General features: G+C 53.3%; 1 protein-coding gene across 1 annotated transcript in view; it reads left to right on the top strand.

Annotated features, from left to right (window-relative positions):
- LOC133338963 (rho GTPase-activating protein 17-like) overlaps window positions 1-13,534 on the top strand; it is a 26,145-nt gene extending 12,611 nt beyond the window's left edge. The window contains exons 2-6 of the mRNA XM_061547089.1: window positions 10,331-10,744; window positions 11,591-11,705; window positions 11,927-12,172; window positions 12,890-13,110; window positions 13,253-13,534. Coding sequence (XP_061403073.1) covers window positions 10,331-10,744; window positions 11,591-11,705; window positions 11,927-12,172; window positions 12,890-13,110; window positions 13,253-13,534 — 1,278 coding nt within the window. The remainder of the gene's footprint in view (window positions 1-10,330; window positions 10,745-11,590; window positions 11,706-11,926; window positions 12,173-12,889; window positions 13,111-13,252) is intronic.
- Window positions 13,535-17,365: the final 3,831 nt, after the last annotated feature.

Genomic DNA, 17,365 nt, shown 5'->3' with positions numbered 1-17,365 from the left:
CTCACCCCCCTCACCCCTCCCCTCCACCCCTCCACACCTGCACTCACCCCCATCAACCCCTCACCCCCCTCACCTCACCCCCCCACCTCACCCCTCCCTCACCCCCCTCACCCCCTCCCCCTCACCCCCCTCACCCCCCCCCCCCCTCAGACTGGGCGCTGCGAGGCCTCGTGCCGCAGGCTTCGCCTCAGTGGCGCCCCGCAACGTGAATAGCGACAGCCGCTGTGGTAGTTGTTGTTGTTGTGGTGGTGGTGGTTGTGGTGGTGGTTGTTGTTGTTGTTGTGGTTGTTGTTGTTGTTGTGGTGGTGGTGGTTGTGGTGGTGGTTGTTGTTGTTGTGGTTGTTGTTGTTGTGGTGGTTGTTGTGGTGGTTGTTGTGGTTGTTGTTGTGGTTGTTGTACCCCGTGTGTCTGTGTCTGCGTGTCTCTGCGTGTCTGTCTCTGTGTGTCTGTGTGTGTCTCTGTGTGTCTGTGTGTGTCTCTGTGTGTGTCTGTGTGTGTCTGTGTATCTGTCTGTGTATCTGCGTGTCTGTCTCTGTGTGTCTGTGTCTCTGTGTGTCTGTGTGTGTGTCTCTGTGTATGTCTGTGTGTGTCTGTGTGTCTGTCTCTGTGTATCTGCGTGTCTGTCTCTGTGTGTCTGTGTCTCTGTGTGTCTCTGTGTGTGTCTGTGTGTGTCTGTGTGTGTCTGTGTATCTGTCTGTGTATCTGCGTGTCTGTCTCTGTGTGTCTGTGTCTCTGTGTGTCTGTGTGTGTGTCTCTGTGTATGTCTGTGTGTGTCTGTGTGTCTGTCTCTGTGTATCTGCGTGTCTGTGTCTCTGTGTGTCTGTGTGTGTGTCTCTGTGTGTGTCTGTGTGTGTCTGTATCTGTCTGTGTATCTGCGTGTCTGTCTCTGTGTGTCTGTGTCTCTGTGTGTCTGTGTGTGTCTCTGTGTGTGTCTGTGTCTGCGTGTCTGTCTCTGTGTGTGTCTGTGTCTCTGTCTCTGTGTATCTGCGTGTCTGTCTCTGTGTGTCTGTGTCTCTGTGTCTCTGTGTGTGTCTCTGTGTGTCTCTCTGTGTGTCTGTGTGTCTCTGTGTCTCTGTCTCTGTGTGTCTGTCTGTGTGTGTATGTGTGTCTCTGTGTGTCTGTGTGTGTCTGTGTGTCTCTGTGTGTCTCTCTGTGTGTCTCTGTGTCTCTGTGTGTGTCTCTGTGTCTCTGTGTGTCTCTGTGTCTCTGTGTGTCTCTGTGTCTCTGTGTGTCTCTGTGTCTCTGTGTGTGTCTCTGTGTCTCTGTGTGTGTCTCTGTGTCTCTGTGTGTGTCTCTGTGTCTGTGTGTCTCTCTGTGTGTCTGTCTGCGTGTCTGTCTCTGTGTGTCTGTGTCTCTGTGTGTCTCTGTGTGTCTCTCTGTGTGTCTCTGTGTGTGTCTCTGTGTGTCTCTGTGTGTGTCTCTGTGTGTCTCTCTGTGTCTCTGTGTGTCTCTGTGTGTCTCTGTGTCTCTCTGTGTGTCTCTGTGTCTCTGTGTGTCTCTGTGTGTGTCTGTGTCTCTGTGTGTGTCTCTGTGTCTCTGTGTGTGTCTCTGTGTCTCTGTGTGTCTCTGTGTGTGTCTCTGTGTGTCTCTCTGTGTCTCTGTCTCTCTCCAGACGGGTGTCGAGTCGCCTTTGTCTTTTAGTTGTCCACAGCAGCGTCGTGAGCGAAACCTTCGGGTGCCGTGGTTAGCGCGCCATGTCACCCTCACCACCACCATCACCGTCACCCTCACCACCACCCTCACCACCACCCTCACCACCACCACCCTCACCACCACCATCACCGTCACCCTCACCACCACCCTCACCACCACCCTCACCACCACCATCACCACCACCCTCACCATCACCCTCACCACCACCCTCACCACCAGCCTCACCACCACCCTCACCGTCACCACCACCCTCACCACCACCCTCACCACCACCATCACCGTCACCCTCACCACCACCGTCACCATCACCGTCACCACCACCCTCACCACCACCCTCACCACCACCATCACCGTCACCCTCACCACCACCCTCACCACCACCATCACCACCACCATCACCATCACCACCATCCTCACCACCACCACCACCCTCACCACCACCCTCACCACCACCCTCACCATCACCCTCACCACCACCATCACCCTCACCACCACCCTCACCACCACCCTCACCACCACCCTCACCACCACCATCACCGTCACCCTCACCACCACCCTCACCGTCACCATCACCCTCACCACCACCCTCACCACCACCCTTCACCACCACCCTTCACCACCACCATCACCCTCTACACCACCCTCACCACCACCTTCACTACCACCCTCACCACCACCCTCACCACCACCCTCACCATCACCCTCACCACCACCTTCACCACCACCCTCACCACCACCTCCCTCACCACCACCCTCACCACCACCTTCACCACCCTCATCACCACACCACCACCCTCACCACCACCTTTACCACCCTCACCACCACACCACCACTCTCACCACCACCTTCCCTTCACCACCACCACCCCCACCACTACACTCACCACCACCTTCACCACCATCCTCACCACCACCACCACCCTCACCACCATCACCTTCACCACCACCCTCACCACCCTCACCACCACCCTCACCACCACCCTCATCACCCTCACCACCACCCTCGCCACCACCACCATCAAGGCAGGCCTTAACGTGCACATAGCCTGGCACAACCGCTGTGGTGATGTCACCACCACTTAGTGGCGAATGGCGGTTGTTGTGTGTGTGTACGTGTGTGTAGTGTACGTGTGTGTAGTGTACGTGTGTGTGTCGTGTGTGTGTCATGTGTGTGTGTAGTGCCTGTGTACATGTGTGTGTACGTGTGTAGTATGTGTGTAGTGTGTGTGTACGTGTGTGTAGTGTGTGTGTAGTGTGTGTGTGTGTAGTGTGTGTGTAGTGTGTGTGTGTAGTGTGTGTGTGTACGTGTGTGTGTGTACGTGTGTGTAGTGTGTGTGTGTACGTGTGTGTTTGAAATGCTGAGGGAGGGTGGCATCTGTGTGCAGACTGCCCTACATGACATCATCACAACTGTCTGGACCACAGGACGGGTTCCGCAGGATTGGAAGAATGCCCTGGTGGTCCCCCTCTTTAAGAAGGGGGATCGCACAGACTGTAACAACTACAGGGGCATCTCACTCCTCAGTGTGCCGGGAAAGGTCCTGGCAAGGATTATTCAACATCGCCTTGCCGGCACGCTGAGGAGAGGCTTGCGGAGCCCCAATGCTGTTTCAGGAAAGGGCGGTCCTGCACAGATGGATTATTGCTTCTACTGCTAGAGAAGAGGTGTCGGGAATTCCAAAAAGACCTGCATCTCTGCTTTATTGACCTGGTCAAGGCCTATGATACCATCAGTAGGCCTGGGCTCTGGGTTGTTCTTCGTGCTTTCGGAGTCCCTGACCCTCTGCTCACAATCATTAAGGACCTTCATGATGGTGAGCGGGCCCGGGTAAAACTACGTGGCCGGGAGTCGGAGCCATTCCCTGTTCACCTTGGGGTGCGACAGGGATATCCTCTTGCTCCCACATTATATAACATCTATTTCGACCACGTAGTTCGTGAAGCCTTCAGTAGCTGTACCGGAGGAATTTCCATCTGGTACAGATACAATGGGAGGCTGATTGATGTCCGGGTACGATCGAGGGATGGCTCCCTTTCGGTCAACCATGTTATGTATGTCGATGATCTGGTAATTGCTGTTCACTCAGAGGAGGAGTTGGAGGTCCTGCTGCTGAGACTGGAGCGTGCCACGGAGAGGTGGGGCCTTACCATCAGTCCCACCAAAACTAAGCACCTGCCTGGGTATTTTGTGCCACCAAACACTCTACCCCCTCAGCTCCCCATTGGCGATGGAGTAGTTGTGGAGATAGTGAAGAGTTTCCCATACCTGGGCAGTGTGCTCATGACCAACTCCGGTTTAACAGCAGAGGTCTCACTCCAAATCAGTCGGGCGGCATATTTTCATCGGTTGCGTAACTGTGTGGAAGCTACCTGGTCTGTCCCTCTGCACGAAGCTTCGGGTCTTCTCGACCACAGTCATTCCCTCCCTTCTCTATGCTTGTGAAACGTGGACCCTCCCCTCTAATGGAACATCTTTTCTGGTTAGAAACATTCAGGCTGGCCTGCCTATAATCCATCCGGGGTTTAACCAGGCTGGATTGTTTACGGAGCTCACAAATGCATGAGAGATCTGGACACATTCCCATCATGTAGCCCGCATGCCCGGCCACCGCTTGCCCAAGCAGCTGTTGTTTGGCCGCATAGAGGAGGCTCAACTTGTACGACACGGGCTGGAGAAGAGATGGACTGATGGGATACGGGGAGGATGTGGAGCCGAGTGGACTTGCCGATGACCGGTACCAGCGGTGTCAAGATCGGCCTCTGTGGAGGAGGCTCGTGAAGGACGCTACTGGGCAGTTGGAGGCAGTTGCCCTCCAGCAACAACGGAGGGCGGAGGAGCGACGCTCACAACAACGAGCAAAGCGCCGGGTGGCTAAAGCACAGCAAGTTGGCATAGTAGGGGGCACAGGTGGTGCATCAGCCAGTCATCTCAGTCAGTCGACCCGTGGCACCTGCTGGGTCTGTCCCGTGACCTCCTGTCAGCGATTTTCGACACTTCACGTGGCCTCAAGGTGCACATGGCCTGGCACAGGCGCTGTGTTGACGTCACCGTCACTTAGTGGCGAATGGCGGTTGTTGTTGCGTGCGTGCGTGTGTGTACGTGTGTGTGTCTGTATGTGTGTGTCTGTGTGTGTGTGTCTACGTTTCTGTGTGTGTGGGGAGCGGTCACGTAGTGCTTAGCGCTGTGGTACGAACCCAGCAATCCGACCAACGCACAGGTCGACTCGGCCTCAAATGGGTACCTGGTATGGTGGTGCGTAGTAAACATCGCCACTGGAGAGACAAAGGTGGCCGGGCGTGGTGTTGGCCACCCACCCCCTCATGTGCCACCGTGCCGGTAGCCTTCATAGGTGCTTGCTAACAGCACTTGACCCAACAGTCTAGTCAGGTTATACGGGGGTCTTTATCTTTGTGTGCGTGCTATGCTTCGTCTTCCCGTCACATCTTCTGCCTGCGCGGTCACAAAATGATTTTCGCGACATGGTAGTCTTCGGCCTACGATCATAATAAGATTTATTAATGCCGGAAGGAAAATTCGATGAGGTGTAAAGCTTTTTTTTTGTCACAGATATCCCAGTGTCACAATCACAAGATTGACTTTGAGCTTTTTAAACTAACATGTTTTTATTGGTACCAGCTGTAAGGTCCCACTGAGTTGCTGTGCTGGAGATCTTTCACTGAAGCGACCTGGCCCATCGCAGATGATAGCAGCTCACACACACACACCACCACCATCACCACCATCACTATCACCACCATCATCATCACCACCATCACTATCACCACCATCACAGAATATAGCAGCTCACACACACACACACCATCACCACCATCACCACCACTTTCACCACCATCAACACCACCATCACAGAATATAGCAGCTCACACACACACCATCACCACCATCACCACCACCATCACTATCACCACCATCACCACCACCATCACTATCACCACCTTCACCACTATCACCACCACCATCACAGAATATAGCAGCTCACACACACACACCATCACCACCATCACCACCATCATCACCATCACCACCATCACCACCATCACCACCACTATCACCACCATCACCACCACCATCATTATTACCACCATCACCACCACCATCACAGAATATAGCAGCTCACACACACACACCATCACCACCATCACCACCATCATCACCACCATCACCACCATCACCACCACCATCACAGATGATAGCAGCTCCAGCAAGTGGCTGATATCATCATCCCTCTAAACACATAGACACATATAAATACAGAGACAAATAGATGTGCATAGAGAGCCATAGAGATAGAGACACATGTATATACATAGAGACCCATAGAGCCACATAGACAAATAGAAACCCATAGAGACACAGACTAAACTAATACTTTCAAGCTATTTCTGCAGATGTAGATGCCACTGGTTCTTCACGTACTGCAGATGTAGATGCCACTGGTTCTTCATGTTCTGTAGATGTAGATGCCACTGGTTCTTCACGTTCTGTAGATGTAGATGCCACTGGTTCTTCACGTTCTGTAGATGTAGATGCCATTGGTTCTTCATGTTCTGCAGATGTAGATGCCACTGGTTCTTCACGTTCTGCAGATGTAGATGCCACTGGTTATGCTCTGCAGATGTAGATGCCACTGATTCTTCACATTCTGTAGATGTAGATGCTACTGGTTCTTTACGTTCTGTAGATGTAGATGCTACTGGTTCTTCACGTTCTGTAGATGTAGATGCCACTGGTTCTTCACGTTCTGTAGATGTAGATGCTACTGGTTCTGCACGTTCTGCAGATGTAGATGCCACTGGTTCTTCACGTTCCGCACATGTAGATGCCACTGGTTCTTCACGTTCTGTAGATGTAGATGCTACTGGTTCTTCACGTTCTGTAGATGTAGATGCCACTGGTTCTTCACGTTCTGTAGATGTAGATGCCACTGGTTCTTCACGTTCTGTAGATGTAGATGCCACTGGTTCTTCACGTTCTGCAGATGTAGATGCCACTGGTTCTTCACGTTCTGTAGATGTAGATGCCACTGGTTCTTCACGTTCTGTAGATGTAGATGCCACTGGTTCTTCACGTTCTGTAGATGTAGATGCCATTGGTTCTTCACGTTCTGTAGATGTAGATGCCACTGGTTCTTCACGTTCTGTAGATGTAGATGCCACTGGTTCTTCACGTTCTGCAGATGTAGATGCCACTGGTTCTTCACGTTCTGTAGATGTAGATGCCACTGGTTCTTCACGTTCTGTAGATGTAGATGCCACTGGTTCTTCACGTTCTGTAGATGTAGATGCCACTGGTTCTTCACGTTCTGTAGATGTAGATGCCACTGGTTCTTCACGTTCTGTAGATGTAGATGCCACTGGTTCTTCACGTTCTGTAGATGTAGATGCCACTGGTTCTTCACGTTCTGTAGATGTAGATGCCACTGGTTCTTCACGTTCTGTAGATGTAGATGCCACTGGTTCTTCACGTTCTGTAGATGTAGATGCCACTGGTTCTTCACGTTCTGTAGATGTAGATGCCACTGGTTCTTCACGTTCTGTAGATGCAGATGACACTGGATCTTCACGTCCTGCACATGTAGATACCACCACGCCATCTATTGCGTGGTGGTTGAACTTACGACCCTCGGTCCAAACAGGAAACTCGACATTTTTTTGTTCGTATCTCCAGAAGTTCGTAAGTGGAGGATGAGTCCCCGTATCGTAAAGGTAAACAAATCGCTTGAAAAAATGTGCAAATTAAAACGAAGCCTTTTACCTTTCCAAGTAAAGCCGACTGAGCCTCTGTAGCGTCGTTCTCTGAAGCCATCGCAGATGGCAGTGGCTCAACGGACGTAACTCGTTAGTTGGACATTTATAGCAGCAAAATAATCCAAATAATCTCAACGCGTGTGGGTTGTGGCAGGGGCATGTGGCGGGCAAGGTGAGCCTGTGTGTGCGTGTGTACAGCATGGGAAGGACGCTACTGGGCAGTTGGAGGCAGTCGCCCTCCAACAACAACGGAGGGCGGAGGAGCGACGCTCACAACAACGAGCGGAGCGCCGGGTGGCTAAAGCACAGCAAGTTGGTACAGTAGGGGGCACAGGTGGTGCATCAGCCAGTCATCTCGGTCATCTCAGTCAGTCGACCCGTGGCAACTGGGTCTGCCCCGTGACCTCCTGCCAGCGGGCGTTCGACACTTCACGTGGCTTCAAGGTGCACATGGCCTGGCACAAGCGTCGTGGTGACGTCACCGCCACTTAGTGGCGAATGGCGGTTGTTGGTGTTTTTTACAGCAAGGGTGGCACAGTCGTGGTTTTGGACACCCGATCATCTGAGATTGGGAGAAATCCGGTTTAATTGGTTGTAAATTTCGATTTAAAGCTTTCGTGACTGCAGGGAGTCATCTTCTTGGTTCTTTCGGTAAAGTCATGTAGAAGGGAAATAATAAAATAATACAATTTTTACATAATAACATTATTCTCACGACGATATGCAAATTCTTTTGTCAAGGCGCTCTTCCCCCTCCAACCCAGCTTAAATAGACGCTCCAAGCTTGGGGTGTTTCATTCAGACGCTGTCTTCCCGACAGACCTGTTCTTCACCTGAGGACGGCTGCGTGCGTTGTGGCCGAAACGTCGTGAGAATTTAATTGTTTCATATTTTTATTATTTTATTGTTTCCCCTCTACGTGAATTTACCTAAAGAACCAAGAATATGAACCAAGAATATGGCTTAGCTTTAGTATGATGAGTATGGGTCTCTAGGAGTATGGGTCTCTACGAGTATGGGTCTCTGTGTGTCTCTGTTCTCGTGAATCTATGGGTCTCTATGAGTCTAGAAACGTGCGTTGAGACTACTTGTCCGCTGAAAATGTCCAGAGGACGATGATAATGATGAACCACTTGAGCTGCTATCGTGTGTAGCTCTGGGGGGCCTTACAGCTGATGACACTAAGACTAGTTTGAGTTTGGAGCGCTATGGGTCCTTCTGGAAGCTGTCAACGCCTTGTCAGCGCCTTGCCTTACTACAGACCAATCCAGACCGTATCGGTCACCCCGTGCCCCTTAGAAATCTCAACGTTCATCCTGCAACGTCCCATCACGAGGGAGAAACACAAACGAATAGACAACAAATGTTGCCCATATTGCATCGGCTGTACGCTGCTATGGACCTGAAAACTCTATTTCCCTGGACAAGAATATGGGGTGAACCGTGTGGGGTAAACCGTGTGGGTTGACGCGGCATGCTACGCACTAGCACAGTGGAGGCCTTACAGCTGGTAAAATAAGTTTATAGTTCCCATGAAGAAATAAGAGAGAGGGGAGAGGTGGCAGGGAGTGGTAGGGAGAGTGGGAAGGAACGATTGGTGGCGAGACTGCGGGAGATGTTGACTACCTCGCCTGGTCTACAGGAGGTCTATGTGGAGTTTGTGTGTCTCTCATCATCATCATCATCACGGTGGCTATGAGATGTTGACTACCTCGCCTGGTCTACAGGAGGTCTATGTGGAGTCTGCGTCTCTCATCAGCATCACGGTGGCGAGGAGATGTTGATAATGATATGCATATCATTTTCAGAGTTGTTTCTTTTTGTTTGCATTTTGACTGCTTGTGTTGTGGTTATTGCAAACATGATCCCTTGTATAAAGGCGTCAGTTTTTGTACCAGTTGAAAGGGTAGAAACCTATCACTAAATCAAAAATAGTTTGAGCGTTTGTTTGAGAGCGCGCGGCGAAGGGGGGATGGGCGGTGTGAACCGGAGTCGGCATCACCACTGCACCGTACGGTGCGTTGCGTGACTCCACTGCCCAAAACCCTGACGTCCCCCCGACGTCACACCAACGTCACACCGACGTCACACCGACGTCACACCGACGTCACACCTCTGTGTCTACCCATCACTGTGTACTCACTCACTGCAGTGTCTAGAGCCCTGTGTCTCTGTGTCTAACCATCTCCTCATCCCATCTCCACCACCACCTCCTACCCCTCCACCACTTCTACCACCACCACCTCCATCACCACCTCCACCACCTCCTCCCCCTCCACCATCTCTACCACCACCACCTCTACCACCACCTCCTCCACCACCACCTCCTCCACCACCTCCTCCCCCTCCATCACCTTTCCCTCCACCACTACCTCAATCACCACCTCCACCACCTCCACCATCACCTCCCCCTCCATCACCACCTCCTCCACCACCTCCTCCACCATCTCTACCACCACCACCTCTACCACCACCTCCTCCACCACCTCCCCCTCCATCACCACCTCCTCCATCACCTCCCCCTCCACCACTACCTCAATCGCCACCTCCTCCACCACCTCCACCACCTCCACGACCTTCTCCCCCACCACCACCACCACTTTATCATCTCCTCTCTTCTCAGGCGGTGCCCTGCTGAGCACTGGCATGGCTCCGAGCGAGAGGATTGAGCCACGGAGCCAGGGAGCCACGGAGCCACTGAGCCACGGAGCTACAGAGCCACGGAGCTACTGAGACACGGAGCTACAGAGTCGCTGAGCTACTGAGCCAGGGAGCCACGGAGCCACTGAGCCACAGAGCTACAGAGTCGCTGAGCTACTGAGCCAGGGAGCCACTGAGCTACAGAGCCACGGAGCCAAGGAGCCACGGAGCCAGGAGTCTGCAGCGAGCGACGCAGAACGCCCCGTAGCATCACAGGGAGAGCGTCGAAGGGAGAGCGGCAGAGGGAGAGCGGCGAAGAGAGAGCGGAGAGGGAGAGCGGCGAAGGGAGAGCCGAGGGAGAGCAGCAAAAAGAGAGCAGCAAAAGGAGAGCAGCAAAAGGAGAGCGGCAAAAGGAGAGCGGCAAAAGGAGAGCAGCAAAAGGAGAGCAGCAAAAGGAGAGCGAAGAGAGAGCAGCAAAAAGAGAGCAGCAAAAGGAGAGCGGCAAAAGGAGAGCGAAGAGAGAGCAGCAAAAAGAGAGCAGCAAAAGGAGAGCGGCAAAAGGAGAGCGGCGAAGAGAGAGCGGAGAGGGAGAGCGGCGATGCCCAAGGTGGTGGCGTTGGGGGGCGGGGGGGGGGCGCAGGACGGGGGGGGAGAAGCACCGGGGGGGTCGACGGGCCGCAAGGTGAGGGGGCAGCCGCCAGCACACACCACTGACACCTCCCTGTGTCTGTGTGTCACTGTGTGTGTGTGTGTGTCTGTGTGTCACTGTGTGTCTGTGTGTGTCTGTGTGTGTCACTGTGTGTGTCTATGTGTGTGTCTGTGTGTGTGTGTGTGTCTGTGTGTGTCTGTGTGTCACTGTGTGTGTGTGTGTCTGTGTGTCACTGTGTGTCTGTGTGTGTCTGTGTGTCACTGTGTGTGTGTGTGTCTGTGTGTCACTGTGTGTGTGTGTGTGTCTGTGTGTGTGTGTGTGTGTCTGTGTGTCACTGTGTGTCTGTGTGTGTCTGTGTGTCACTGTGTGTGTGTGTGTGTCTGTGTGTCACTGTGTGTCTGTGTGTCTGTGTGTCTGTGTGTGTCTGTGTGTGTGTGTGTGTCTGTGTGTCACTGTGTGTGTGTGTGTCTGTGTGTCACTGTGTGTGTGTGTGTCTGTGTGTCACTGTGTGTGTGTCTGTGTGTCACTGTGTGTCACTGTGTGTGTGTCTGTGTGTGTGTGTGTCTGTGTGTCTGTGTGTGTGTCTCTGTGTGTGTGTGACTGTGTGTGTCTGTGTGTGTCTGTGTGTGTCTGTGTGTGTCTCTGTGTGTGTCTGTGTGTGTCTGTGTGTGTCTCTGTGTGTGTCTCTGTGTGTGTGTGTCACTGTGTGTGTGTGTGTCACTGTGTGTGTGTGTGTCTGTGTGTGTGTGTGTCTGTGTGTGTGTGTGTCTGTGTGTGTGTGTCTGTGTGTCTCTGTGTGTGTGTGTCTGTGTGTCTCTCTGCGTGTCTCTCTGTGTGTCTCTGTGTGTGTCTCACTGAGACTCCGCCTTGTCTCACCAGGACCGGGACAAGTCGCTGCGCTGCTCGGACAGAAGCGTCGCCTCCAAAGATGTCAAAAAGTCCAAACGCCGACTCTCGTTCACCGCCAGCCCGGCCAGTGAGCCGCCTGACACAGGTACTCACCACGCCGGCAGTCACCACGCCGGCAATCACCACGCCAGCAGTCACCACGCCGGCAGTCACCACGCCGGTAATCACCACGCCGACAATCACCACGTCGGCAGTCACAACGCCCATGCAGGACATCAAGAGAGGGATGTTATTTTGTTAATAGTTATTTTACCTGCCCCTCTCTCCTGCCCCGCTCTCCTGCCCCTCTCTCTTCGTGCCGGGCAGAGCGGATTGGTCCCGAGCGCAAGCGGCTCAAGAGAGACTCGGGCGGCGTTGGCGGCGCCGGCACCGTGGCGTCCGGCGCCGCCCACGGAGCCACCGGCGCCGCCACCCACGGCGCCCCGGGGGGCACCGGCGCCGTGGCACGCGGCACGCGCCTCTGCCCGCTGTCGGAGCGGCAGCAGCTGGCGCTGCTCATGCAGATCTCGGCGGCCGAGGAGGCAAATCACCACGCTGCAGCACCGTCGCTAAGTAGGTGGCGCCGTCATACAGACTCTGTAGGGCAGGGGGAGATCATACAAACTCTGTAGGGCAGGGGGAGATCATACAAACTCTGTAGGACAGGGGGAGATCATACAAACTCTGTAGGACAGGGGGAGATCATACAAACTCTGTAGGACAGGGGGAGATCATACAAACTCTGTAGGACAGGGGGAGATCATACAAACTCTGTAGGACAGGGGGAGATCATACAAACTCTGTAGGACAGGGGGAGATCATACAAACTCTGTAGGACAGGGGGAGATCATACAAACTCTGTAGGACAGGGGGAGATCATACAAACTCTGTAGGACAGGGGGAGATCATACAAACTCTGTAGGACGGGGGGGGATCATACAAACTCTGTAGGACAGGGGGAGATCTTATAAACTCTGTAGGACAGGGGGAGATCATACAAACTCTGTAGGACGGGGGGAGATCATACAAACTCTGTAGGACAGGGGGAGATCATACAAACTCTACTCACTCTGTAGGACAGGGGGAGATCATACAAACTCTGTAGGACAGCGGGAGATCTTACAAACTCCACTCACTCCGTAGGATGGGGAGAGACAGAGACGCACAATCCGAACATACAGCAGCAAGTATCATGGTCAGCATTGAACCCACAACCTCCTGCGTACCAGGCGAGGTAGTCAACACCTCATAGCTGAGCGGGCGATGGGCGACCGCCTCTTTCCGTTACAGACGGCACGGGCGGCGGCCGCGACACCGCCCACCACCACCAGCAGCAGCACCAGCAGCAGCAGCAGCAGCAGCCGCCGTCGGCGGGTAACCGGCGTGCGTCCGGCACGGAGCCGGCGCCGGCCTCGCCCGCCACGCCGGTGCCGGTGGCGCTCGCCGCTCCTGCCGCCGTCGCGTCGCCGGGGACGGCGGCTCCGGCCACGCCGCTCTCTTCCCCGCTGACGGTGAGAGGGAGGGCAGGAGGGAAGGGGGCACAACCCGCGTCACGACCCCCACGTCACGACCCCCACGTCACGACCCCCACGACCCCCACGTCACGACCCCCACGTGACGACCCTCCTCCCCCACTTCTGCGTGTGACCGTAGCAGCAGCGGCAGCAGCAGCAGCAGCGGCAGCGGCAGCAGCAGCAGCAGCAGCGTCATTCTCCGGCAAACTCTCCGGCGTCGGCGACGTCCCAACCGCCACCCGCGGCATCGCCGACAGGCACCTCAACCACCACCACCGCCGCCACTACCGCCACCACCGCCACCACCGGCGCGGCTACGCAGCCGTCGGGGTCTCGTGCCAAGGACAAGGTGCCTCCGCTAGCCCCTCGCGGTTTTGCCGAACCCACAAACGCCTCCGTGGCAGACGACGTCCTACCGTAGCCAAGAGAGGAGAGGGCAAAGTTGAGTGGCAACGTTGAGTGGCAAAGTTGAGAGGCAAAGTTGAGTGGCAAAGTTGAGTGACAAAGTTGAGTGGCAAAGTTGAGTGGCAACGTTGAGTGGCAAAGTTGAGTGGCAAAGTTGAGAGGCAAAGTTGAGTGGCAAAGTTGAGTGACAAAGTTGAGTGGCAAAGTTGAGTGACAAAGTTGAGTGGCAAAGTTGAGTGGCAAAGTTGAGTGGCAAAGTTGAGTGGCAAAGTTGAGTGGCAGAGTTGAGTGGCAGAGTTGAGTGGCAAAGTTGAGTGGCAAAGTTGAGTGGCAACGTTGAGTGGCAGAGTTGAGTGGCAAAGTTGAGTGGCAACGTTGAGTGGCAAAGTTGAGTGGCAAAGTTGAGTGGCAAAGTTGAGTGGCAAAGTTGAGAGGCAAAGTTGAGTGGCAACGTTGAGTGGCAACGTTGAGAGGCAAAGTTGAGTGGCAAAGTTGAGAGGCAAAGTTGAGTGGCAAAGTTGAGTGGCAAAGTTGAGTGGCAAAGTTGAGAGGCAAAGTTGAGTGGCAAAGTTGAGTGGCAAAGTTGAGTGGCAGAGTTGAGTGGCAACGTTGAGTGGCAACGTTGAGTGGCAGAGTTGAGTGGCAAAGTTGAGTGACAAAGTTGAGTGGCAACGTTGAGTGGCAAAGTTGAGTGGCAGAGTTGAGTGGCAGCGTTGAGTGGCAAAGTTGAGAGGCAAAGTTGAGTGGCAACGTTGAGTGACAAAGTTGAGAGGCAAAGTTGAGTGGCAGAGTTGAGTGGCAACGTTGAGTGGCAGAGTTGAGTGGCAGAGTTGAGTGGCAGAGTTGAGTGGCAGAGTTGAGTGGCAACGTTGAGTGGCAGAGTTGAGTGACAAAGTTGAGTGACAAAGTTGAGTGGCAACGTTGAGTGGCAACGTTGAGTGGCAACGTTGAGTGGCAACGTTGAGTGGCAACGTTGAGTGGCAAAGTTGAGTGGCAGAGTTGAGTGGCAAAGTTGAGTGGCAGAGTTGAGTGGCAACGTTGAGTGGCAAAGTTGAGTGACAAAGTTGAGTGGCAGAGTTGAGTGGCAAAGTTGAGTGGCAACGTTGAGTGGCAAAGTTGAGTGGCAGAGTTGAGTGGCAAAGTTGAGTGGCAAAGTTGAGTGGCAAAGTTGAGTGACAAAGTTGAGTGGCAGAGTTGAGTGGCAACGTTGAGTGGCAACGTTGAGTGGCAAAGTTGAGTGACAAAGTTGAGTGGCAAAGTTGAGTGACAAAGTTGAGTGGCAGAGTTGAGTGGCAACGTTGAGTGGCAAAGTTGAGTGGCAACGTTGAGTGGCAAAGTTGAGTGACAAAGTTGAGTGGCAGAGTTGAGTGGCAACGTTGAGTGGCAAAGTTGAGTGGCAACGTTGAGTGGCAAAGTTGAGTGGCAACGTTGAGTGGCAAAGTTGAGTGGCAAAGTTGAGTGACAAAGTTGAGTGGCAGAGTTGAGTGGCAAAGTTGAGTGGCAGAGTTGAGTGGCAACGTTGAGTGGCAACGTTGAGTGGCAAAGTTGAGTGGCAAAGTTGAGTGACAAAGTTGAGTGGCAGAGTTGAGTGGCAAAGTTGAGTGGCAGAGTTGAGTGGCAACGTTGAGTGGCAGAGTTGAGTGGCAGAGTTGAGTGGCAAAGTTGAGTGGCAGAGTTGAGTGGCAACGTTGAGTGGCAGAGTTGAGTGGCAAAGTTGAGTGGCAGAGTTGAGTGGCAAAGTTGAGTGGCAAAGTTGAGTGGCAAAGTTGAGTGGCAAAGTTGAGTGGCAACGTTGAGTGGCAGAGTTGAGTGGCAAAGTTGAGTGGCAGAGTTGAGTGGCAGAGTTGAGTGGCAAAGTTGAGTGGCAAAGTTGAGTGGCAACGTTGAGTGGCAGAGTTGAGTGGCAAAGTTGAGTGGCAAAGTTGAGTGGCAACGTTGAGTGGCAGAGTTGAGTGGCAGAGTTGAGTGGCAGAGTTGAGTGGCAAAGTTGAGTGGCAGAGTTGAGTGGCAGAGTTGAGTGACAAAGTTGAGTGACAAAGTTGAGTGGCAACGTTGAGTGGCAACGTTGAGTGGCAAAGTTGAGTGGCAACGTTGAGTGGCAACGTTGAGTGGCAAAGTTGAGTGGCAACGTTGAGTGGCAAAGTTGAGTGGCAGAGTTGAGTGGCAACGTTGAGTGGCAGAGTTGAGTGGCAACGTTGAGTGGCAGAGTTGAGTGGCAAAGTTGAGCGGCAAAGTTGAGCGGCAAAGTTGAGTGGCAGAGTTGAGTGGCAACGTTGAGTGGCAACGTTGAGTGGCAGAGTTGAGTGGCAACGTTGAGTGGCAAAGTTGAGTGGCAGAGTTGAGTGGCAAAGTTGAGTGGCAGAGTTGAGTGGCAAAGTTGAGTGGCAGAGTTGAGTGGCAGAGTTGAGTGGCAGAGTTGAGTGGCAGAGTTGAGTGGCAGAGTTGAGTGGCAGAGTTGAGTGGCAACGTTGAGTGGCAACGTTGAGTGGCAAAGTTGAGTGGCAACGTTGAGTGGCAACGTTGAGTGGCAGAGTTGAGTGGCAAAGTTGAGTGGCAAAGTTGAGTGGCAGAGTTGAGTGGCAACGTTGAGTGGCAACGTTGAGTGGCAACGTTGAGTGGCAACGTTGAGTGGCAACGTTGAGTGGCAAAGTTGAGTGGCAGAGTTGAGTGGCAACGTTGAGTGGCAACGTTGAGTGGCAACGTTGAGTGGCAACGTTGAGTGGCAACGTTGAGTGGCAAAGTTGAGTGGCAAAGTTGAGTGGCAAAGTTGAGTGGCAACGTTGAGTGGCAACGTTGAGTGGCAAAGTTGAGTGGCAAAGTTGAGTGGCAACGTTGAGTGGCAACGTTGAGTGACAAAGTTGAGTGGCAAAGTTGAGTGGCAACGTTGAGTGGCAAAGTTGAGTGGCAAAGTTGAGTGGCAAAGTTGAGTGGCAGAGTTGAGTGGCAAAGTTGAGTGGCAACGTTGAGTGGCAGAGTTGAGTGGCAGAGTTGAGTGGCAACGTTGAGTGGCAAAGTTGAGTGGCAAAGTTGAGTGGCAACGTTGAGTGGCAACGTTGAGTGGCAGAGTTGAGTGGCAGAGTTGAGTGGCAGAGTTGAGTGGCAGAGTTGAGTGACAAAGTTGAGTGGCAACGTTGAGTGGCAGAGTTGAGTGGCAGAGTTGAGTGGCAACGTTGAGTGGCAAAGTTGAGTGGCAAAGTTGAGTGGCAGAGTTGAGTGGCAACGTTGAGTGGCAGAGTTGAGTGGCAGAGTTGAGTGGCAGAGTTGAGTGGCAGAGTTGAGTGGCAACGTTGAGTGGCAGAGTTGAGTGGCAACGTTGAGTGGCAACGTTGAGTGGCAAAGTTGAGTGGCAAAGTTGAGTGGCAACGTTGAGTGGCAACGTTGAGTGGCAACGTTGAGTGGCAAAGTTGAGTGGCAAAGTTGAGTGACAAAGTTGAGTGGCAACGTTGAGTGGCAACGTTGAGTGGCAAAGTTGAGTGGCAGAGTTGAGTGGCAAAGTTGAGTGACAAAGTTGAGTGGCAGAGTTGAGTGGCAACGTTGAGTGGCAACGTTGAGTGGCAAAGTTGAGTGGCAACGTTGAGTGGCAGAGTTGAGTGGCAACGTTGAGTGGCAGAGTTGAGTGGCAGAGTTGAGTGGCAAAGTTGAGTGGCAGAGTTGAGTGGCAAAGTTGAGTGGCAAAGTTGAGTGGCAGAGTTGAGTGGCAAAGTTGAGTGGCAAAGTTGAGTGGCAACGTTGAGTGGCAGAGTTGAGTGGCAGAGTTGAGTGGCAAAGTTGAGTGGCAACGTTGAGTGGCAGAGTTGAGTGGCAGAGTTGAGTGGCAACGTTGAGTGGCAGAGTTGAGTGGCAAAGT

The sequence above is a fragment of the Lethenteron reissneri genome, unplaced genomic scaffold (assembly GCF_015708825.2).
Source record: "Lethenteron reissneri isolate LAM-NWPU_2019-01 unplaced genomic scaffold, ASM1570882v1 scaffold_1639, whole genome shotgun sequence".
NCBI classification, from domain to species: Eukaryota; Metazoa; Chordata; class Hyperoartia; order Petromyzontiformes; family Petromyzontidae; genus Lethenteron; species Lethenteron reissneri.
This window is presented reverse-complemented; position numbering and strand designations above follow the sequence as displayed.